Source organism: Lagenorhynchus albirostris, chromosome 1 (genome assembly GCF_949774975.1).
Source record: "Lagenorhynchus albirostris chromosome 1, mLagAlb1.1, whole genome shotgun sequence".
NCBI lineage: Eukaryota > Metazoa > Chordata > Mammalia > Artiodactyla > Delphinidae > Lagenorhynchus > Lagenorhynchus albirostris.
Window position 1 is genome coordinate 140221634 of NC_083095.1, and position 24019 is coordinate 140245652.

The 24019-nt window shown below is 39.2% G+C and overlaps 1 protein-coding gene across 1 annotated transcript in view; it reads left to right on the top strand.

Annotated features, from left to right (window-relative positions):
- The window catches only part of GABRA5 (gamma-aminobutyric acid type A receptor subunit alpha5), a 103419-nt gene that overhangs the window by 16925 nt on the left and 62475 nt on the right, over window positions 1–24019 (top strand). Inside the window, exon 7 of the mRNA XM_060155452.1 lies at window positions 79–299. Coding sequence (XP_060011435.1) covers window positions 79–299 — 221 coding nt within the window. The remainder of the gene's footprint in view (window positions 1–78; window positions 300–24019) is intronic.

Sequence of the window (24019 nt, forward strand, 5' to 3'; positions counted from 1 at the left end):
ACCACTCTAAACCCTGAAGGCACTGGCCCAGGGCCTCCTCTCCTTGAGTTGTCACCTGGTTGCCTCCCTTTGCACTAGGAATACACCATAGATGTGTTTTTCCGACAAAGCTGGAAAGACGAAAGGCTTCGGTTTAAAGGGCCCATGCAGCGCCTGCCTCTCAACAACCTCCTTGCCAGCAAAATCTGGACTCCAGACACCTTCTTCCACAATGGGAAGAAGTCCATTGCCCACAACATGACCACGCCCAACAAGCTGCTGCGGCTGGAGGATGATGGCACTCTGCTCTACACCATGCGGTGAGCGTGCTGAGTCGTGCCCTGGGCTGCTGGGCAGGGGTGGGGGTGGGTGGGGCCGAGAGGAGATGGGCTGGTTTGAGGATTCTGTCGTGTGTGTGATGGGTATTTTTTCCTTTTGACCTACCTATACTGATGTCCATGTAGCTTATTTCTTTGGGCTGCTATGGGTTCAGAGTATTTATCTATATTTGTTTTTTGATTGAAGATCAAGGGCATCTTTGTTGTGTTTTTTTTCTGGCTGCGCTGGGTCTTTGTTGCTGCACGTGGGCTTTCTCTAGTTGCCATGGGTGGGGCTACTGTTCGTTGTGGTGCACAAGCTTCTCGTTGTTGTGGCCTCTCTTGTTGCAGAGCCCGGGCTCTAGGCGCTTGGGCTTCAGTAGTTGTAGCATGCAGGATCAGTAGATGAAGCGTGCAGGCTCAGCAGTTGCAGCTCACGGGCTCTAGAGAGAGGGCTCAGTAGTTCTGGCCCACCAGCTTAGTTGCCCTGCAGCATGTGGGATCTTCCTGGACCAGGAATCAAACCCCTGTCCCCTGCATTGGCAGGCGGATTCTTAACCACTGCACCACCAGGGAAGTGCAGATCAAGGGCATCTTTGGAAGAGTGACCCAGATAATGTAAGTTAGGGAAATTTTATTTTAAAAGAAATTTTATTTTAAAAATCCAAGGAGAACGCTTTTTTGTTGCAATTGTGCAACGCTTTTGACATTTTAAAAGTCTGTTTCTTGTATGGTTTGATAACATTTCAAATGCTGAGGTTAAAATTTAGTATTGCTCATTTAAAATGATCATTAGTCATTTTTTTAAAAAATTCTGAATTATTCATTGCATCTGAGTAAATCAATAAATTGACCAGTCAGAGAGACTCCTTTATAGCTTTTCAGGTTCCATGGTGGGCCTAAGTAGACTTTAGAAAATATTTTTTAAATTAACAAAAAGGAAAGAAAAAAGGCACTAAAGTCAAGTTAAAAAAAAAAAAGCACATGCATTTTTGTAGCTGTTACTGGAATTTCTCTATCTTAGTTACAATTCTTCACAATAAACTTTATATTTAAAAGAATAATCATAGTGGAAAATAATATTGATACAGTCATCTTCAGAGGCTGCATGTCCTAACATAATTTTGAGGAATGCTTTGGCACATTGTATCCCAAACCTATTTGACAACAGGTCTCGATTTATAACAACCCAATAAGGATTCTGATCAGTGATCTGTGCACACACCTTGGCATTTTGTTCCAGTCCTCACTCTTCCCTTTTCCCTACATTGATCTGGGAGGTGTTTCACTCATAGAGGGAGACAAGAGTTGTGAATATCACATCAGTGTCTGAGACAGTGCCTTCTCCATGCAGAGAGTATGTGAAAAGCTGAGAAATATCTTAAGGGTCGACAGTTAGTCCTTTGCCATCATTCTATGGAAAAGGAAGCCTGGGCAATGAAATTAAGAGCACTTTGTTCAGCCCTGTGAGCAGAGAGCAGGTATGGAGATGAGTTCCACATCCTGGAGGATGCCAGGGGTCGCCACAGTGGGGACACTGTGTGGGCCTACCGTTCTGCGTTCCATTCATAGAATAAAAATATCCCTGATCCCCATGGATTATTGCCCTTGATTCACACCTGGTTCCTATCCTGCACAGATCAGTTAGGTCCATCGCCTAAGACAATGGGATGCTTCATCCCATGCACAATTGCTTGGACAGGATGGTGAGATAAACCCCTGGTCTAGAAGGGGAAGAGGCAGCAGAGGGGTGTCTGTGTACCAGGCAACTTCACAAACACAGACAGCCCTTCAGTCCTCAGACAGCCCAGCCAGCTGGGGGACACCATTTCCATTAACCAAAAAACAGCTTGAGGCTTAGAGTTGTTTGGTAATCAGCCCAAGGTCACGCAGCTAGAGAGGGGGGCAGCAGGAATTTGAGTTCAGGTATGAGCAATTTCCTTGTTTAATCCACCACATTTGAAAATTGGAGGGATGCAACATTATTAGACATATAATGGCCTTTGTCTTACCTTTGTTAAAGTGTCATGCGGAAGATGGTGAGACCCAGAGCAACTTGTCAGCAGTAATTTGTCCTTGTTTATGTAGAGGAAGCCTGCTGCTAACGAGTTGCAAAGTTGATGACCAATTTTCTTTTTCAGTCTTATAAAACATTTGGAAAGTGGAAATAGTTCCATTTGAAAGTGTTAGGAATTTTAATATGATGGAGCTATAGCTGTAATTTGATAGCATTTTAATCTACTGATTTAGCAAAGACAGCAAAATGGCAACAGGAGTTAACTGGTGATAGGACGGATCACACACACAGCCCCGTCCAGGTCCCACCCTGTCACTGAGCGTCCAGAGGTACAGCCTTTCTGTTTAGCACTTGGGTCACTCCTGCCAAGCTTTATAAAAGCAGTGATATACTTTGACCCAGTAATTTCTACGTAATGTCCATCTTAAGGAAATAATTAGGAATAAGGACTAAGCTTTATGCACAAAGGTTTCTATTGTCATATGGCTTATGATACCAAACATTGGAAAAAATATAAAAATTCCATACAGTCTTCAACTAAAATTGTATTTAAAAATTTTTATTCAGACTTTGGACCTACCTAAAAAGATGGAACATGAACATGAAGAACAAACTAGGGTTCACGTGAGACAAATGTTGTTTTAACCTGAGACAAATGTTTTAACCTGAGACAAATGTTGAGAAATGTCTGAAAAAGTACTGTTAGCAACTTCTAAAAAGTAACTCTATAGCGATTATGGTACATGGGAGGGATTCATTTATGTAAAATCCCCACCATGCTCCAGAAATCATTTAAGGTAATATTCAAAAACACACACAATTCAGATGGATGGAATTCTTTAAATAGGTGATTCCAAAAAGCCAAGGAAACATAAGCCATTGATGCCATTTGCTCCCAAAATGTCTTTTCTAAAAAGCCTTATTAGGTGCTTGCCTGGAAGTGATCTACAATTTCAGTTCTGAAGAACTTTCTACCACCCGTGTGTAATCTGTTTACAGGATCTAATGATAAAAGTCACTAGCTGTTCAGGGTAAGCCCAAAGAAAGCGACAGACATTTCCTGTTGGACTGTCAAGCAGAGGACACGTAAAGTACCAAGCAGTTTCTTCCAGGATGTTCTTGTAGCAAACAAAATGATATGTTTTATAGAACCATCCCCAGAGTTGTGCTTCGGATGTCAGGCTGGTGGCCAGGCATTCTCAAGGGGACCCTCAGCACAGCAGTCTCCTCGGTCATCCTTGCCAGAGCTGGAGAAGGAAGAGGCACAGAACCCAAAGCCTGACTTCAGTCCACCCAAGGACTGAATGACTGTCTTTCTGGCCAGGCTTGCTAATTGTTTGGCTTTTTTGCTGGGTAGAACTTTAGGTCATCATTGAGTAGCAGCAAGTTCTGATTTCACTCCCCAGCAAGCCCAAGCAGTCCTGGGTGACCACATCTCTCAGGGCACATGCCAAATCTCATGACACATTTTCTTTATAACAAGTGAACTGGGAGATAGTGACCAGCTCTCATCTCCGTTTCCTCCACACGCTTGGAAGGTGCAGACTTTTGTGAGAACCACCTTAGGGCTTATTCCCCTGGCCTTTGGGTCCCTGGCAGAAGAGCCAATCTCTCTTACTTAGTTTCTGGTGTAGGAAACCACAACAGGCAAGAAAGGAATTACTAGAAGGCAGGCTGTGCTAGTACAACATGGTATCAGAAAACCTGGCTGCTGTTCCACCCAGGATCACCATGTCCATGCTTGTGGGCAGATATTTGAGAGTGCCGGCGACTGTGCCATCATGGGTAATAAAATGCCCTGCACTTGGGAAAAGAGCACTGGACAGAGTGGGGTCACTCTGCATTGTCACTCTGGCACACTATGAATTCCCCCATGCTATTTTTATTTTGAGAAAGGCATATTTTATGATTGTTTACATCCTGTTTAGATTTTCATTATTAGTGAAAAACACTGCTTTGAATTGGGGTGATAGGAAGAGAAAAGAGCATGGAATTTGGAGTTAGGCTCACTTAAGGTCGAGTCTGAACTTGATCATAGAGCGGTCATGAGTACTTTGCTGTTCTAGTTTAATCTCTTAGAACCACGATTTGTTATTTTCTTTTTTTTAAACACCTTTGTTGGAGTATAATTGCTTTAAAATGTTGTGTTAGTTTATGCTGTATAACAAAGTGAATCAGCTACATGTATACATATATCCCCATATTCCCTCACTCTTGCATCTCCCTCCCACCCTCCCTATCCTACCTCTCTAGGTGGTCACAAAACACTGAGCTGATCTCCCTGTGCTCTGCGGCTGCTTCCCACTAGCCATCTATTTTATATTTCGTGGTGTATATATGTCAATGCTACTCTCACACTTTGTCCCGGCTTACCCTTCCCACTCCCTGTGTCCTCAAGTCCATTCTACACGCCTGTGTCTTTATTTCTGTCCTGCCCCTTTTGGTTTTTTTTTTTTTAGATTGCATATATGTGTGTAAGCATATGGTATTTTTCTCTTTCTGACTTACTTCACTCTGTATGACACACTCTAGGTCCATCCACCTCACTACAAATAACTCAATTTCCTTTCTTTCTGTGGCTGAGTAATATTCCATTGTATATATGTGCCACATCTTCTTTATCCATTCTTCTGTCAATGGACACTTAGGCTGCTTCCATGGCCTGGCTATTGTAAATAGTGCTGCAATGAACATTGTGGTACTTGACTCATTTTGAATTATGGTTTTCTCAGAGTATATGCCCAGTAGTGGGATTGCTGGGTCATATGGTAGTTCTAGTTTTGCTTCTTTAAGGAACCTCCATAGTGTTCTCCATAGTGGTTGTATCAATTTACATTCCTACCAACAGTGCAAGAGGGTTCCCTTTTCTCCGCACCCTCTCCAGCATTTATCGTTGGTAGATTTTTTTTAAGATGGCCGTTCTGACTGGTGTGAGGTGATACCTCATTGTAGTTTTGATTCGCATTTCTCTAATAATTAGTGAAGTTGAGCAGCTTTTCATGTGCTTCTTGGCCATCTGTATGTCTTCTTTGGAGAAATGTCTATTTAGGTCTTCTGCCCATTTTTGGATTAGTTTGTTTGTTTTTTTGATACTGAGCTGCATGAGCTGCTTGTATATTTTGGAGATTAATCCTTTGTCAGTTGCTTCGTTTGCAAATATTGTCTTCCATTCTGAGGGTTGTCTTTTGGTCTTGTTTATGGTTTCCTTTGCTGTGCAAAAGCTTTGAAGTTTCATGAGGTCCCATTTGTTTATTTTTGTTTTTATTTCCATTACTCTAGGAGGTGGGTCAAAAAGGATCTTGCCGTGATTTATGTCATAGAGTGTTCTGCCTATGTTTTCCTCTAAGTGTTTTATAGTGTCTGGCCTTACATTTAGGTCTTGATTCCATTTTGACTTTATTTTTGTATACAGTGTTAGGGAGTGTTCTAATTTCATTCTTTTACATGTAACTGTCCATTTTTCCCAGCACCACTTATTGAAGAGGCTGTCTTTTCTACATTGTATTTCTTGCCTCCTTTATCAAAGATAAGGTGACCATATGTGCGTGGGTTTATCTCTGGGCTTTCTATACTGTTCCATTGATCTATATTTCTATTTTAGTGCCAGTACCATACTGTCTTGATTGCTGTAGCTTTGTAGTATAGTCTGAAGTCAGGGAGCCTGATTCCTCCAGCTCCATTTTTCTGTCTCAATATTGCTTTGGCTATTTGGGGTCTTTTATGTCTTCATACAAATCGTGAAATTTTTTGTTCTAATTCTGTGAAAAATGCCATTGGTAGTTTGATAGGGATTGCATTGAATCTGTACATTGCTTTGGGTAGTATGGTCATTTTTACAATACTAATTCTTCCAATCAAAAAACATGGTATATCTCTCCATCTACTTGTGTCGCCTTTAATGTCTTTCATCAGTGTCTTATAGTTTTCTGCATAAAGGTCTATTGCCTCTGTAGGTAGGTTTATTCCTAGGTATTTTATTCTTTTTGTTGCAATGGTAAGTGGGAGTGTTTCTTAAAGTTCTTTTTCAGATTTTTCATCATAAGTGTATAGGAATGCAAGAGATCTCTGTGCAATAATTTTGTATCCTGCTACTTTACCAAGTTCACTGATTAGCTCTATTAGTTTTCTGGTAGCATGTTTAGGATTCTCTAATATAGTATCATGTCATCTGAAAACAGTGACAGTTTTACTTCTTTTCCAATTTGGATTCCTTTTATTTCTTTTTCTTCTCTGATTGCTGTGGCTAAAACTTACAAAACTATGTTGAATAACAGCAGTGAGAATGGGCAACCTTGTCTTGTTCCTGATCTTAGAGGAAATGGTTTCAGTTTTTCACCATTGAGAACAATGTTGCCTGTGGGTTTCTTGTATATGGCCTTTATTATGTTGAGGTAACTTCCGTCTATGCGTACTTTCTAGAGGGCTTTTATCAAAAATCGGTGTTGAATTTCGTTGAAAGCTTTTTCTGCATCTATTGAGATTATCATATGACTTTTATTCTTCAGTTTGCTAATATGGTGTATCACATTGGTTGATTTGCATATATTGAAGAATCCTTGCATTCCTGAGATAAACCCCAGATGATCATGGTGTATGATCCTTTTAATGTGCTGTTGGATTCTGTTTGCTACTATTTTGTTGAGGATTTTTGCATTTATGTTCATCAGTGATACAGGCCTGTAGTTTTCTTTCTTTGTGACATCTTTGTCTGGTTTTGGTATCAGGATGATGGTGGCCTAGTAGAATTCGTTTGGGAGTGTTCCTTCCTCTGCTATATTTTGGAAGAGTTTGAAAAGGATAGGTGTTAGCTCTTCTCTAAAGGTTTGATAGAATTTGCCCGTGAAGCCATCTGGTCCTGGGCTTTTGTTTGTTGGAAGATTTTTAATCACACTTTTAATTTCAGTGCTTGTGATTGGTCTGTTTATATTTTCTATTTCTTCCTGGTTCAGTCTCAGAAGGTTGTACTTTTCTAAGAATTTGTCCATTTCTTCCAGGTTGTCCATTTTATTGGCATATAGTTGCTTGTAGTAGTCTCTCATGACCCTTTGTATTTCTGCAGTGTCAGTTGTTTTTTCTCCTTTTTCATTTCTAATTCTGCTGATTTGAGTCTTCTCCCTTTTTTTCGTGATGAGTCTGGCTAATGGTTTATCAATTTTGTTTATCTTCTCAAAGAATCAACTTTTAGTTTTATTGATCTTTGCTATTGTTTCCTTTATTTCTTTTTCATTTATTTCTGCTCTGATCTTTATGATTTCTTTCCTTCTGCTAATGTTCGTTTTTTTCTGGTCTTCCTTCTCTAATTGCTTTTGTGTAAAGTTAGGTTGTTTATTTGAGACTTTTCTTATTTCTTGAGGTAGGACTGTATTGCTATAAACTTCCCTCTTAGAACTGCTTTTGCTACATTCCATAGGTTTTGGGTCGTCGTGTTTTCATTTTCATTTGTTTTTAGGTACTTTTTAATTTCCGCTTTGATTTCTTCAGTGATCTCTTGCTTATTTGGTAGCATATTTTTTAGCCTCCATCTGTTTGTATTTTTTACCATTTTTTTCTGTAATTTGTATGTAGTCTCATAGCATTCTGGTCAGAAAAGATACGTGATACTATTTCAAGTTTTTTAAATTTACCATGGCTTGATTTGTGACCCAAGATATGATCTATCCTGGAGAATGTTCCATGAGCACTTGAGAAAAATGTGTATTCTGTTGTTTTTGGATGGAATGTCCTATATCAATTAAGTCCATCTTGTTTAATGTATCATTTAAAGCTTATGTTTCCTTATTTATTTTCATTTTGGATGATCTGTCCATTGGTGAAAGTGGGGGGGTTAAAGTCCCCTACTATGATTGTATTACTATCGATTTCCCCCTTTTATTACTGTTAGCATTTGTCTTATGTATTGAGGTGCTCCTATGTTGGGTACATAAATATTTACAATTGTTATATCTTCTTCTTGGATTGATCCCTTGATCATTATGTAGTGTCCTTCTTTGTCTCTTGTGATAGTCTTTATTTTAATGTCTATTTTGTCTGATATGAGACTTTCTACTCCAGCTCTCTTTTGATTTCCATTTGCATTGAATATCCTTTTCCATACCCTCACTTTCAGTCTGTATGTGTCCCTAGGTCTGAAGTTCATTTCTTGTAGAAAGCATATATACAGGTGTTGTTTTGGTATCCATTTAGTGAGCCTGTTTTTTGGTTGGAGCATTTAAGGTAATTATCGATATGCATATTCCTATTACCATTTTCTTAATTGTTTTGGGTTTGTTTTTGTAGGTCCTTTTCTTCTCTTGTGTTTCCCAGCTAGAGAAGTTCCTTTAGCATTTGTTGTAAAGCTGGTTTGGTGGTGCTGAATTCTCTTAACTTTTGCCTGTCTGTAAAGATTTTAATTTCTCTGTCAAATCTGAATGAGATCCTTGCTGGGTAGAATAATCTTGGCTGTAGGTTTTTCCCCTTCATCACTTTAAAAATGTCCTGCCACTCCCTTCTGACTTGCAGAGCTTTAGATGAAAGATCAGCTGTTAACCTTATGGGGATTCCCTTGGATGTTATTTGTTGCTTTTCATTTGCTGCTTTTTTTAAAATTTAATTTTATTTATCTTTTTATACAGCAGGTTCTGATTAGTCATCCATTTTATACACATCAGTGTATACATATCAATCTCAGTCTCCCAATTCGTCACACCAGCACCAGCACCAGCACCACCACCCCCAAGCCACTTTCCCCCCTTGGTGTCCATACGTTTTTTCTCTACTTCTGTGTCTCAATTTCTGCTCTGCAAACCGGTTCATCTGTGCCATTTTCTAGGTTCCACATATATGCATAAATATACGATATTTGTTTTTTCTTTCTGACCTACTTCATTCTGTATGACAGTCTCTAGATGCATCCACATCTCTACAAATGACCCAATTTTGCTCCTTTTTATGGCTGAGTAATATTCCATTGTATATATGTACCACATCTTTTTTATACATTCGCCTGTCGATGGGCATTTAGGCTGCTTCCATGACGTGGCTATTGTAAATAGTGCTTCAATGAACATTGCGGTGCATGTGTCTTTTTGAATTATGGTTTTCTCTGGGTATATGCCCAGTAGTGGGATTGCTGGATCATATGGTAGTTTTAGTTTTAGTTCTTTATGGAACCTCCATACTGTTCTCCATAGTAGCTGTATCAATTTACATTCCCACCAACAGTGCAAGAGGGTTCCCTTTTCTACAACCCCTCTCCAGCATTTGTTGTTTGTAGATTTTCTGATGATGCCCATTCTGACTGGTGTGAGGTGATACCTCATTGTAGTTTTGATTTGCGTTTCTCTAATAATTAGTGATGTTGAGCCACTTTTCATGTGCTTCTTGGCCATCTGTATGTCTTCTTTGGAGAAATGTCTATTTAGGTCTTCTGCTCATTTTTGGATCAGGTTGTTTGTTTTTTTTTAATATTGAGCTGCATGATCTGTTTATAGATTTTGGAGATTAATCCTTTGTCCAATGATTTGTTTGCAAATATTTTCTCCCATTCTGAGGGTTGTCTTTTTGTCTTGTTTATGGTTTCCTTTGCTGTGCAAAAACTTTTAAGTTTCATCAGGTCCCATTTGTTTATTTTTGTTTTTATTTCCATTACTCTAGGAGATGGATCAAAAAATATCTTGCTGTGATTTACGTCAAAGAGTGTTCTTCCTAGTTTTCTTCTAAGAGTTTTATAGTGCCCAGTCTTACATTTAGGTCTCTAATCCATTTTGAGTTTATTTTTGTGTATGGTGTTAGGGAGTGTTCTAATTTCATTCTTTTATATGTAGCTGTCCACTTTTCCCAGCACCACTTATTGAAGAGACTGTCTTTTCTCCATTGTATATCCTTGCCGGCTTTGTCATAGATTAGTTGACAATAGGTGCGTGGGTTTATCTCTGGGCTTTCTATCCTGTTCCATTGATCTATATTTCTGTTTTTGTGCCAGTATCATATTGTCTTCATTACTGTAGCTTTGTAGTATAGTCTGAAGTCAGGGAGTCTGATTCCGCCAGCTCCGTTTTTTTTCCCTCAAGACTGCTTTGGCTATTCGGGGTCTTTTGTGTCTCCATACAAATTGTGAAATTTTTTGTTCTAGTTCTTTGAAAAATGCGATTGGTAATTTGATAGGGACTGCATTGAATCTGTAGATTGCTTTGGGTAGTATAGTCATTTTCACAATATTGATTCTTCCAATCCAGGAAGATGGTATATCTCTCCATCTGTTGGTATTATCTTTAATTTCTTTCATCAGTGTCTTATAGTTTTCTGCATACAGGTCTTTTGTCTCCCTAGGTAGGTTTTTTTTTATTTTGCAGTACACGGGCCTCTCACTGCCGTGGCCCCTCCCGCTGCGGAGCACAGGCTCCAGACGCACAGGCTCAGCGGCCACAGCCCACAGGCCCAGGCGCTCCGCAGCATGTGGGATCCTCCCGGACTGGGGCACAAACCCGCATCACCTGCCTGCATCGGCAGGCGGACTCTCAACCATTGCGCCACCAGGAAGGCCCCTTAGGTAGGTTTATTCCTAGGTATTTTATTCTTTTTGTTGCAATGGTAAGTGGGAGTGTTTCCTTAATTTCTCTTTCAGATTTTTCGTCATTAGTGTATAGGAATGCAAGAGATTTCTGTGCATTAATTTTGTACTCTGCAACTTTACCAAATTCATTGATTAGCTCTAGTAGTTTTCTGGTGGCATGTTTAGGATTCTCTATGTATAGTATCATGTCATCTGCAAACAGTGACAGTTTTACTTCTTCATTTCCAATTTGGATTCCTTTTATTTCTTTTTCTTCTCTGATTGCCATGTCTAGGACTTCCAAAACTATTTTGAATAATAGTGCTGAGAGTGGACATCCTTGTCTTGTTCCTGATCTTAGAGGAAGTGCTTTCAGTTTTTCACCATTGAGAATGATGTTTGCTGTGGGTTTGTCATATATGCCCTTTAATATGTTGAAGTAGGTTCCCTTTATGCCCACTTTCTGGAGAGCTTTTTTTTTTTATCATAAATGGGTGTTGAATTTTGTCAGAAGCTTGTTCTGCATCTATTGAGATGAACATATGGTTTTTATTCTTCAATTTGTTAATATGGTGCATCACATTGATTGATTTGCGTATAATGGAGAAATCTTGCATCTCTGGGGTAAATCCCATTTGATCATGGTGTATGATCCTTTTAATGTGTTGTTGGATTCTGTTTGCTAGTATTTTGTTGAGGATTTTTGCATCTATATTCATCAGTGATATTGGCCTGTAATTTTCTTTTTTTTGTCGTATCTTTGTCTGGTTTTGGTATCAGGGTGATGGTGGCCTCATAGAATGAGTTTGGGAGTTTTCCTTCGTCTGTAATTTTTTGGAAGAGTTTGAGAAGGATGGGTGTTAACTCTTCTCTAAATGTTTGATAGAATTCACCTGTGAAGCCATCTGGTCCTGGACTTTTGTTTGTAGGAAGATTTTTAATCAAAGTTTCAATTTCATTACTTGGGATTGGTCTGTTCATATTTTCTATTTCTTTCTGGTTCTGTCTGGAAGGTTATACCTTTCTAAAATTTTGTCCATTTCTTCCAGGTTGTCCATTTTATTGGCATAGAGTTGCTTGTAGTAGTCTCTTAGAATGCTTTGTAATTCTGCGGTGTCTGTTGTAACTTCTCCTTTTTCATTTCTAATTTTATTGATTTGAGTCCTCTCCCTCTTTCTCTTGATGTGTCTGGCTAATGGTTTATCAATTTTGTTTCTCTTCTCAAAGAACCAGCTTTTTAGTTTTATTGATCTTTGCTATTGTTTTCTTTGTTTCTATTTCATTTATTTCTGCTCTGATCTTTATGATTTCTTTCCTTCTGCTAACTTTGGGTTTTGTTTGTTCTTCTTTCTCTAGTTCCTTTAGGTGTAAGGTTAGATTGTTTATTTGAAATTTTTCTTGTTTCTTAAGGTAAGCTTGTATAGCTATAGACTTCCCTCTTAGAACTGCTTTTGGTGCATCCCATAGGTTTTGGATCATCATGTTTTCATTGTCATTTGTCTGTAGGTATTTTTTTATTTCCTCTTTGATTTCTTCAGTGATCTCTTGGTTATTTAGTAATGTATTGTTTAGCCTCCATGTGTTTGTGTTTTTTACGTTTTTTCCCTGTAATTGATTTCCAATCTCATAACATTGTGTTCAGAAAAATGCTTGATATGATTTCAGTTTTCTTAAATTTACTGAGGTTTGATTTGTTACCCAAGATATGATCTATCCTGGAGAATGTTCCATGCACACTTCAGAAGAAAGTAGAATCTGCTCTTTTTGGATGGAATGTCCTATAAATATCAATTATATCTATCTGGTCTATTGTGTCATTTAAAGCTTGTTTTTCCTTATTAATTTTGTGTTTGGGTGATCTGTCCATTGGTGTAAATGAGGTGTTGAAGTCCCCCACTGTTATTGTGTTACTGTTGATTTCCTCTTTTAGAGCTGTTAGCAGTTGCCTTATGTATTGAGGTGCTCCTATGTTGGGTTCGTAAATATTTACAACTGTTATATCTTCTTCTTGGATTGATCCCTTGATAATTGTGTAGTGTCCTTCTTTGTCTCCTAGAATAGTCTTTATTTTAAAGTCTATTTTTTCTGATTTGAGAATTGCTACTCCAGCTTTTTTTTGATTTCCATTGCATGGAATATATTTTTCCATCCCCTCACTTTCATTCAGTATGTGTCCCTAGGTCTGAAGTGGGTTTCTTGTAGACAGCATATAAATGGGTCTTGTTTTTGTATCCATTCAGCCAGTCTATATCTTTTGATTGGAATATTTAATCCATTTACATTCAAGGTAATTATTTATATGTATGCTCCTATTACCTTTTTCTTAATTGTTTTGGGTTTGTTATTGTAGGTCTTTACCTTCTCTTGTGCTTCCTGCCTAGAGAAGTTCCTTTAGTATTTGTTGTAAAGCTGGTTTGGTGGTGCTGAATTCTCTTAGCTTTTGCTTGTCTGTAAAGGTTTTAATTTCTCCATCAAATCTGAATGAGATCCTTGCTGGGTAGAGTAATCTTGGTTGTAGGTTCTTCCCTTTCATCACTTTAAGTATATCATGCCACTCCTTTCTGGCTTGTAGAGTTTCTGCTGAGGAATCAGCTGTTAACCTTATGGGAGTGGCATGATATACTTATGCTTAAACAATTTGTCATTTTTCCCTTTCTGCTTTCAATAAATTTTCTTTGTCTTTAATATTTGCCAATTTTATTACTGTGTGTCTTGGCATGTTTCTCCTTGGGTTTATCCTGTATGGGACTCTCTGTGCTTCCTGGACTTAGGTGGCTATTTCCTTCCCCATGTTAGGGAATTTTTCTACTCTAATCTCTTCAAATACTTTCTTGGGTCCTTCCTCTCTCTGTTCTCCTTCTGGGACCCCTATAACACGAATGTTGTTGCGTTTAATGTTGTCCCAGAGGTCTCCTAGGCTGTCTTCATTTCTTTTCATTCTTTTTTCTTTATTCTGTTCCACAGCAGTGAATTCTACCATTCTGTCTTCCAGGTCACTTTTATCCATTCTTCTGCCTCAGTTATTCTGCTATTGATTCCTTCTAGTGTAATTTTCATTTCAGTTATTGTATTTTTCATCTCTGTTTGTCCTTTATTTCTTCTAGATCTTTGTTAAACATTTCTTGCATCTTCTTGATCTTTGCCTCCATGCTTTTCCTGAGGCCGTGGATCATCTTCACTATCATTATTCTGGATTATGCTTCTTCTGGAAGATTGCCTATCTCTGTTTCATTTAGTTGTTTTTCTGGGGTTTTATCTTATTCCTTCATCTTGTACATAGCCCTCTGCCTTTTCATCGTGTCTATCTTTCTATGACTGTGCTTTTTGTTCCACAGGCTGCAGGATTGTAGTTCTTCTTGCTTCTGCTGTCTGCCCTGTGGTGGATGAGGCTATCTGAGAGGCTTATGGAAGTTTCCTGATCTTCCCTTGCTGCTTTTAATATTTTTTGTTTGTATTTAATTTTTGATAGTTTGATTAATATGTGTCTTGGCATGTTTCTCCTTGGATTTATCCTGTATGGGACTCTCTGTGCTTCCTGGACTTGATTGACAATTTCCTTTCCCATATTAGGGAAGTTTTCGACTCTAATCTCTTCAAATATTTTCTTAGACCCTTTCTTTTTCTCTTCTTCTTCTGGGACCCCTTATAATTCGAATGTTTGTGCGTTTAATGTCCCAGAGGTCTCTGATACTGTCCTCAATTCTTTTGATTCTTTTTTCTTTATTCTGCTCTGCAGTAGTTATTTCCACTATTTTATCTTCTAGGTCACTTATCCGTTCTTCTGTCTCCATTATTCTGCTACTGATTCCTTCTAGACAATTCTTAATTTCATTTGTTATGTTGTTCATCATTGTTTGTTTGCTCTTTAGTTGTTGTAGTTCCTTATTAAATGTTTCTTGTATTTTCTCCATTCTGTTTCCAAGATTTTGTATCATCTTTACTATCATTACTCCGAAATCTTTTTCAGGTAGACTGCCTATTACCTCTTCATTTGTTTGGTCTGGTGAGTTTTTAACCTTGCTCCTTCATCTGCTGCATATTTCTCTGTCTTCCCATTTTGTTTAACTTACTGTGTTTGGGGTCTCCTTTTCACAGGTTGTAGGTTTGTAGTTCCTGTTGCTTTTGGTGTCTGCCCCCAGTGGGTGAGGTTGGTTCAGTGGCTTGTGTAGGCTTCCTGGTGGAGGGGACTGATGCCTGTGCTCTAGTGGATGGGGCTGGATCTTGTCTTTCTGGTGGGCAGGTCCACGTCTGGTGGTGTGTTTTGGGGTGTCTGTGAAATTAGTTTGATTTTAGGCAGCCTCTCTGCTAATGGATGGGGTTGTGTTCCTGTCTTGCTAGCTGTTTGGCATGGGACGTCCAGCACTGGAGCTTGCTGACCGTTGGGTGGAGCTGGGTCTTAGCCTTGAGATGGAGATCTCTGGGCGATCTCTTGCTGATTGATATTATGTGTGACTGGGAGGTCTCTGGTGGTCCAATGTCCTGAGCTCGGCTCTCCCACCTCAGAAGCTCAGGCCTGACACAAGGCCAGAGCACCAAGACCCTGTCAGCCACACGGCCAAGTACATGGGGATTTTCTTGCCTTTTGGGAAGTCTGCGGTCTTCTGCCAGTGTTCAGTATGTGTTCTGCAGGAGTTGTTCCAAATGTAGATGTATTTTTGATGTATTTGTGGGGAGGAATGTGATCTCCAAGTCTTACTCCTCCGCCATCTTGAAGGTCCTTGTTTGTTGATTAACTTTCTCTCAATACAGTGTAGCTGCAGGGTCTGAGAATGTCAGTTTGAAAACGTGATTGTATATACAGCTATTCCTTGAATGGCCACTGGGGGGCAGCACAGTCACATTTTTGCATAGCGATTGGCTGACAGCACCATGAAGTTATAGTATAAATAACTTACTTGAAGGAAATTATATACATGTTACATGTTTGATTTGTGGGCAATATATTTGAAGAAAGCTATACATATGTAAGTAGAAGTTTTTAACTAAACACTGGTATGTGTATGAGAGTGTCTACATCCCTACTTATAACACCAGTGCTGGTTAAAAATGTCTTTCATGGTGGCTCAGTGGTTAAGAATCCACCTGCCAATGCAGGTGACATAGGTTCGAGCCCTGGTCTGAGAAGATCCCACATGCTGTGGAGCAACTAAACCCGTGCACCACAACTACTGAGCCTGTGTTCCAGAGCCCACGAGTCACAACTGCTGAGCCTACGTGCTACAGCTACTGAAGCCTGCGTGCCTAGAGCCTGTGCTCCACAACACGACAAGCCACCACAATGAGAAGCCCGCGCACCACAACGAAGAGTAGCCCCCGCTTGCCGCAACTAGAGAAAGCCCACGCACAGCAACAGACCCAAGGCAACTAAACATAAATAATAAATAAATAATAATAATAATTTTAAAAGTCTTTCATGACACCAACAGATATATTGGCCAAATCTTGAATTTTTTAAGATAACATTTATGTTAATGACAAGAATCAATGTATTATTTAAATATTTGTAAAACATGGAAAATCACCAGATATGGAATACAGTTATGGCACTCAGACCAAAGAAAATCAATGTTAATGCTTTGGTGTGCGTCATGTACGTGTGTCTGTGTGTGGGCACACCTGCATACACACGTGTATATCTGTGTGTATCCACACATACTCTCCTGTAGTTTTTGAGTGGTCTCATTCTCTGAAAATTGTTTTGTAAATAGCTTTATAATTTGAAATATATTGAACATCTTTTTCCTGTCATCAAACATTGTTCTCAAATATTGTGATCCATCAAATGCCATCAGGTCAGTATCCTGTCATTATATAGTCTCTAAAAAATTTCATGTCATTTCCATTTTTGTCCTCGGCGATAAATATTGCCATGCAAGCATATAATTCTACCCCTTGGATAAATTCCAGGAATTGGCCAAAAGATAAGCCTTTCAATATGTATTTCCATGTTGCTCTCTAGAAAAACTGTACCAATTCCCCTCCCTCCAACAGGGGGAAGAGGGATGGTCTCTGTTACTTCCTCGCTGACACTCTATCTGTGAAACTGAAAATGAAGCATCAGCCCATTTTGCTACATGAGATGTGATCAACAATAGAAAAGTCTATGTGTAACAGTTAGCCTGAGATTTATAGTCACACCAGCTCACAAGCTATTCTGTGAAACGAGTCTCACAGAACAGCTTGTGAGCTGAGTTGACTGAAGATGACCTTTGCTCCTAAATGGGGAGCCTGGGAACCTGGCTGTACAGCACAGCCTTCACCTCCATCTCCCCATCAGGTGTGCACCCTTGCCCTCTCTCGGTTTCCTCGGGCATGGGCACCCAGACTTCCCCAGACGGCTCCCTGAAGCTTCCTGCTCTGCCAGCCCACTGGCACCTGGCTCAGCTCAGGGTCCTCCGGTCACAGCCCCAAGTCATCTTGTCTGGAGCGTTGGCCACCTGGGTCTGATATCCTGGTTGAACTTCTGAGCATCTTGGGGAAGGGCCCATGTCTTGATCATGCATGATTCTGTGTAATTTCATACACTCCATGGACTCTGGGTGCCTGGCTCCTGGGCTGGCCCTCAAGAGGAATTTACTGCACGTTTGTGAAGGAGTATACGGTAATGAACAGACCACATTCCTTAATCTAGGCCGTTTCCCTGCTTAGTCCTTAGCTTCAGGGATTTAGAAGGGAGATCTAGAAAATTTCTCTTCCACAAACATGCTCAGTGCTTAGGTTTCTGCCAGTTTTATATTGATTCAAGTTTATGTTTGGCTAACAAATTGTACTTTGGGGATACACATGAGGACATTTTAATACAGGTTTCTTGCCTATTTGGTTTGAAAACATGACTGGAATTATCCTGGATCAGTTCACTCCAGTTAGTCTAGACTTTTTGGACCATTAGATTGGACCGCATCATCCTTTGCAAATGGGCAACTCCAGCACATTTTGTCTTTTTAGGTTCTGACCCCACAAAGGTTGTCAGACACTCAGTCCTAGGCTCCTGGCACCGTGCTCTCCTGGGCTGGAGTCTCGGGCTTCCCTGTCCAGGCAGGGACTTTCTTGAAAAGGAGCCACCTGCAAGCTCAGGGCCATAGCTCACACAATGTTGAGGAATCTCTAGTAACCTCTCCTTGGAGGCAGTTGTGGAAAGTCCCAGGTAGCTGCTGGCTGGGGACTTGGTCCCAAACACCATTCCCAACCTCACAAAGGTAAGGTCCAGGCCCTCAGTAATGTCAAATGGAAAAAACCTCTTGACCTGGGCTGCTAATTGCTTTTCAAAAAGGTATATAGCTTTTATTACTTGCCAGACACTTTAGCAGTATAAACTCATATAACCCTCAAAACACCTAAGAGGTTGGTACCATCATTATCCCTGTTCATAGATGAGGCAGGTGAAAATGAATATGCAGGAATTCGTCCATCAATAAAGCCCAAATGCCCAACTCACCTGCCTATACCTACTTTAACATAATGTCTAAGAAACGTACAGCCGTCAGCTATGCACTCTATTCAGCCAACGTGGGTGAAAACACTCACCACCAGGTGGCGCCCCATCCACTTACATTTAGGGGGAATGGGCTCAGGAGTGCCTTGTATCAGACCCAAGGAAACTCTGGTTTCACGGAAACACTTTTGTGAGAGCAAAGTGCTGCGTTTCTGGAGAGTTTTCCCATGAGACGCACTTAGCATGTCTGCAACCGACCTGAGGTTTCTCAGAGCCTGTAAATCCATCCTGAGCCCCACACCCTCACCCGCACGAAACTGGTCTGTACCTACCACCAAGTCATTGGGACACCTGGGTGCTGACTCAGTGTCGAAAGGCTGCTGAAGAAGTCCTCCCGCCTCCTCACCTGGGGAAACGTGAAGGTTCCTTCTAGGTTGCTGAAATTGGTGGTCTCAGCTCATGCATAATCATCTGTCCATGCTTTGAGTTTGAGATAATCCATAAATGTCAGACAAGTACCTTGCATAGTATAAAATTCAGAGAGGTCACTGTCTCTCAGTTATGTGGTTAATGCCCTGAGGATTTCTGTATTTACCCTGAAAATGATTATGCATATGTCTGATACTTATGGAGAAGAATGAAGGCACCAGGTCATCAGTGCTTAGAATATTTCCCAAGTGGCATGAAATCATGAGTTTTCGGTTTTGTTTTTCCTATAATCTGTGCTATCTCTAATGTTAAGATACAGGGTTAGCTACTGCATCTTAACATTAAATTTAAGATTAAATAAAACATTGAACTTAATGTTAAATAAAATTTAAAATTCAGTTTCTCAGTCATACTGGCCACATTTTAAGTGGTCAATAGCTAGTCAAAGAAGGGCTTCAGTATCTGACAGCACAGATACAGGACATTCATATCATCACAGAAAGTTCCGTTGGAAACCCAGCCCAATCCAACAGAAGCAGAAACGTTTCTTAAGGGTCATATTTTTCTGTTGGCCCTGATCATAGTTGCACACACAGCACATAGACCAGCAGTAGCCAGCTTTTTGCTGTAACACATACAAAGAAGGGATGACAGTCAGAGGATACCAGGTATCCTCGGATTTCAGTAAAATTTTAGAATAGTTTTGAAAAAAGTTAAAGCGTTTATGATACAATGCTTTTTGTATATTTGTTTTCTAGTTTTATTAGGGTAATTGACATATAACGCTGTATAAGATTAAGGTGTACAATTTGTTGATTTTGACACCTTATGTGTTGCAAAATGATGACCACCATCATATTAGGTAACACCTCCATCACTCACATAATTACCATATCTTTTTTTGTGGTGAGAACGTTTTAGGTCTACTCTGTTAGCAACTTCCAAGTATGTAATGCAGTATTATAAATATAATCATTGTGCTTCCACATTAGATAGCTAGAACTTATTCTTTTTTTTTTTCTTTTTTTTTTTTTTTTGTGGTACGCGGACCTCTCACTGCTGTGGCCTCTCCCGTTGTGGAGCACAGGCTCCGGACGCGCAGGCTCAGTGGCCATGGCTCACAGGCCCAGCCGCTCCACGGCATGTGGGATCTTCCCGGACCGGGGCACAAACCCGTGTCCCCTGAATCGGCAGGCGGACTCTCAACCACTGCACCACGAGGGAAGCCCGGAACTTATTCATTTTTAACTAGAAGTCTGTACATTTTTACCAACATCTCCCCCATTTCACCCACCTCCCAGCCCCTGATAATCACAAGTCTACTCTCGTTTCTATAAGTTTGGCTTTTTTAGCCATATAATATTTGTCTTTCTCTGTCTAACATAATGCCCTCAAGTTTCATCCGAGTTGTTGCAAATGACAGAATTATCTTCTTTCTCATGACTGAATAATTTTGTGTTTAATGTACATGTATGTATATATATCACATCCTCTTTATCCAGTCATCCGGAAAAGAGTACTTAGGGTTGTTTTTATATCTTGTCTATTATGAAAAAACCCTGCAGTGAACATGGGCATGCAGATATCTCTTGGAGCTAGTTTTCACTTCCTTTGGAAATATTCCAAAGTGAGATTGCTGGATCATATCGTAGTTCTATTTTTAATTTTTTGAGGAACCTCCATACTTTGTTTCCTGTAGTGGCTGCACCAACTTACATTCCTACTAACAGTGTAGGAGTGCTCCCTTTTCACATCCTTTCTAACACTTGTTATCTCTTGTCTTTTTGATGATAGCCATTCTGACAGGTGTAAGGTGGTATCTCGTTGTTTTGATTTACATTTCCCTAGTAACTAGGGATGTTGAGCACCTTTTCATGTACCTGTTGGCCATCTGTATGTCTTCTTCGGGAGAATGTCTTTTCAGTTCTTCTGCCCGTTTTAAAAATTGGATTGTTTGTTTTTTGCTGTTGAGTTGTATGAGATTTTTATATATTTTGGAAAATAAACCCTATCAGATACATGATTTGCAAATATTTCCTCCCATTTCATAGGTTGCCTTTTCATTTTAATAATTATTTCTTTTGATGTGCAGAGGCAGTTTAGTTTGTGGAGTCCCCCTTATTAATTTTTACTTTTGTTGTTATATCCAAAAAATGGTTGCCAAGACCAATGTCAAGGAGCTTTTCTCCTATGTTTTCTTCTAGCAGTTTTATGTTTAAATCTTTGATCTATTTTGAGTTAATTTTTTGTGAATCATGTAAGATAGGGATCTGATTTCATTCTTATGCATGTGGTTATCCAGCTTTCCCCACACCAAGTATTGAAGAGACTGTTCTTTTCCCAATGAGTATTCTTGGCTCCCCTATGAAATATTAATTTACTGTATATTTGAGGGTTTATTTCTGGACTCTCAATTCTGTTTCATTAGTCTGTTTCTATTTTTAAGCCAAAGCCATACTGCTTTGATTACTATAGCTTTGTAATATGGTTGAAATCTGGAAGTGTGACACCTCCAGCTTTGTTCATCTTTTTCAGGATTGCTTTAGCTATTCAGTCTTTCGTTGTTCCATGCAAATTTTAGTATTGTTTTTCTATCTCTGTGAAAAATGCCTTTTGAATTTTGATAAGGATCACATTGAATATACAGACAACCTTGGATAACATGAACATTTTAACAATATTGATTCTTCTGATCCGTGAACGTGGTTTTTTTTCCATTTGTTTGTGTCTTTTTCAATTTCTTTCATCAAAATCATGTTCTTTTCAGTGAACAGATCCTTCTCCTCCTTGGATAAATTTATTCCTAAGTACTTTTGTTTTTTGAGCTATTGAAAATAGGATTTTTTCTTTATTATTCAGATTTTTTTATTGGTGTATAGAAATGCAACAGATTTCTGTATGTGATTTTGTATCTTGCAACTTTATTGAATTCACTGATTAGTTCTAACAAGTTTTTGATGGAGTTTTTAGGATTTTCTATATATAAGATCATATCATCTACAAAAAAGACAATTTTAGTTCTTTCCAATGTGGGTGCTTTTTATTTCTTTTTCTTGCCAGATTGCTCTGGATAGGACATCTGGTAACTATGTCAAATAGGAGTGGTCAGAGTGAGCACTCTTGTCTTGTTCCTGATATTAGAGGAAAAGCTTTCAGACTTTCACTATTGAGTATGATGTTAGTGGTGGTCCTGTCATATATTGCCTTTATTATGTTGAGGCATGTTTTATACTGAAATTGTTAGATGTTTTTATCATGAAAGGATGAATTCATTTTCAATGAATACTTCTGTTGAGATGAACATATGATTCTTATCTTTTATTCTATTTATGTGATGTATCATATTTATTGATTCCTTGCATCACTGGAATAAATCCCACTTGATCATGGTGTATGATCTTTTTAATATGCTGTTGAATTTGGTTTGCTAATGTTTGTTAGGAATTTTTGCATCTAAGTTAATCTGGGATATTGGGCTAGTTTTCTTATAATGTCCTTACCTGGCTTTGGTATCAGGATGATGTTGACCTTGTAAAATGAATTTGGGAGTGTTCGCTCCTCTTCAGTTTTTTGGAAGAGTTTGAGAAAGATTGGTGTTCATTGTTCTTTTCATGTTTTGGTAGAATTCATCAGTGAAGCCATCTGGTCCTAGGCTTTTCTTTGTTGGGAGATTTTTGATAATGATTAAATTTCCTTGCTCATTTTTCATCTGTTCATACTTTCTATTTCTTCCTATTTCAGTCTTGGTAGGTTGTATGTTTCTGGGAATTTATCCATCTCTTCTAGGTTATTAAATTTGTTGGCATATAGTTGTTCATAGTAGTCTTTTATGATTCGTTGTATTTTGTGATATTAGTTGTAACATTTCCTCTTTCATTTCTGATTTTATTTATTTGTCTTCTCTCTTTTATTCTTAGTCTAGCTAAAGGTTTGTCAGTTTTGATTATCTTTAAAAAAAAAACAACTCTTAATTTTGTTAATCTTTGATTTTTCCTGGTCTCTCTTTCTAAAATTTCTGCTCTGATCTTTGTTATTTCATTCTTCTGCTAACTTTGGGCTTAGTTTGTTCTTTTTCTAGTTCCTTGAGGTGTAGAGTTAGGGTGTTTATTTGAGATCTTTTTTTTGTTTGTTTTTAGTCTAGGCATTTGTCTATAAACTTCCCCCTTATTCCCTCTTAGCATGGCTTTTGCAGCATCCCACAGGATTTTGTATGTTGTATTTCCATTTTCATTTGCTTCAAGATATTTTTTGATTCCCCTTTAGATTTCTTCTTTGACCTATTGGTCATTCAAGAGAGTGTTATTTAATTTCTAGATATTCATGAATTTTTCAGTTTTCTTCCTGTCATCGATTTCTAGTTTCATACCATTGTGGTCAGAAAAGATACTTGGTATGATTTCACTCTTCTTAAGTTTGCTAAGACTTTTTGTGTCCTATCACATGATCTATCCTGGAGAATGTTCCATGTGCACTTGGGAAGAATGTGTGTTCTGCTGCTCTTGGGTGGTGTGTTCTGTACGTGCATGTTAGGTCCATTGATCTAAAGTATGGTTCTAGTCCAACTTTACCTATACATTTCCTGTCTGGATGTGTGTATATTGTTGAAAGTGGGGTATTGAATACCCTACTGTTATTGTACTGTCTATTTCTCCCTTCAGATATGTTAGTATTTGCTTAATGCATTTAGGTGTTCTGATGTTCGGTGCATATATATTTAGGATTGTTATATCATCTTGATGAATTGACCTGTTATCATTATATAATGACCTTGTCTGTCTTTTGTTACAGATTTGGTTTAAAATCTATTTTTCTGGTGTAAATACAGTTATCTCTGCTTTCTTTTGGTTTCCATTTTCGTGGAATATCTTTTTCTATCCCCTCACTTTGAGCCAGTGTGTGCCCTTAAAGTTAATGTGAGTCTCTTGTAGGCTACATATGATTGGTTCTTGGTTTTCAATCCATCTACCTACTCTCTATCTTTTGATTAGAGAATTCAATCTGTTTACATTTACATCAAGTAATTTGGTTGGCTAAGGACTTATGAATTGTAGTGGTGGCCAGAGCCAGTGGTGTGCACACACTCAGCTGCAGGGGTCAGTTGCAGACACACATGTAGTGGTGGAGGCCAGGACAAGCAGCAGGGGCAGGGTCAACCATGAGGGTTCTGCCTGTCTGTGTGCACTAGGGGTTGCTGGATCATGCCATGGGTGCAGCAGTGGAGACAGATGACGGGTCTGGCTGGGGGCTTGCTGGTGCACGGCTGGAGGGGAGTGGCCAGCTGCAGGGAGCACAGTGGTGCAGGTCAGTGACAGAAG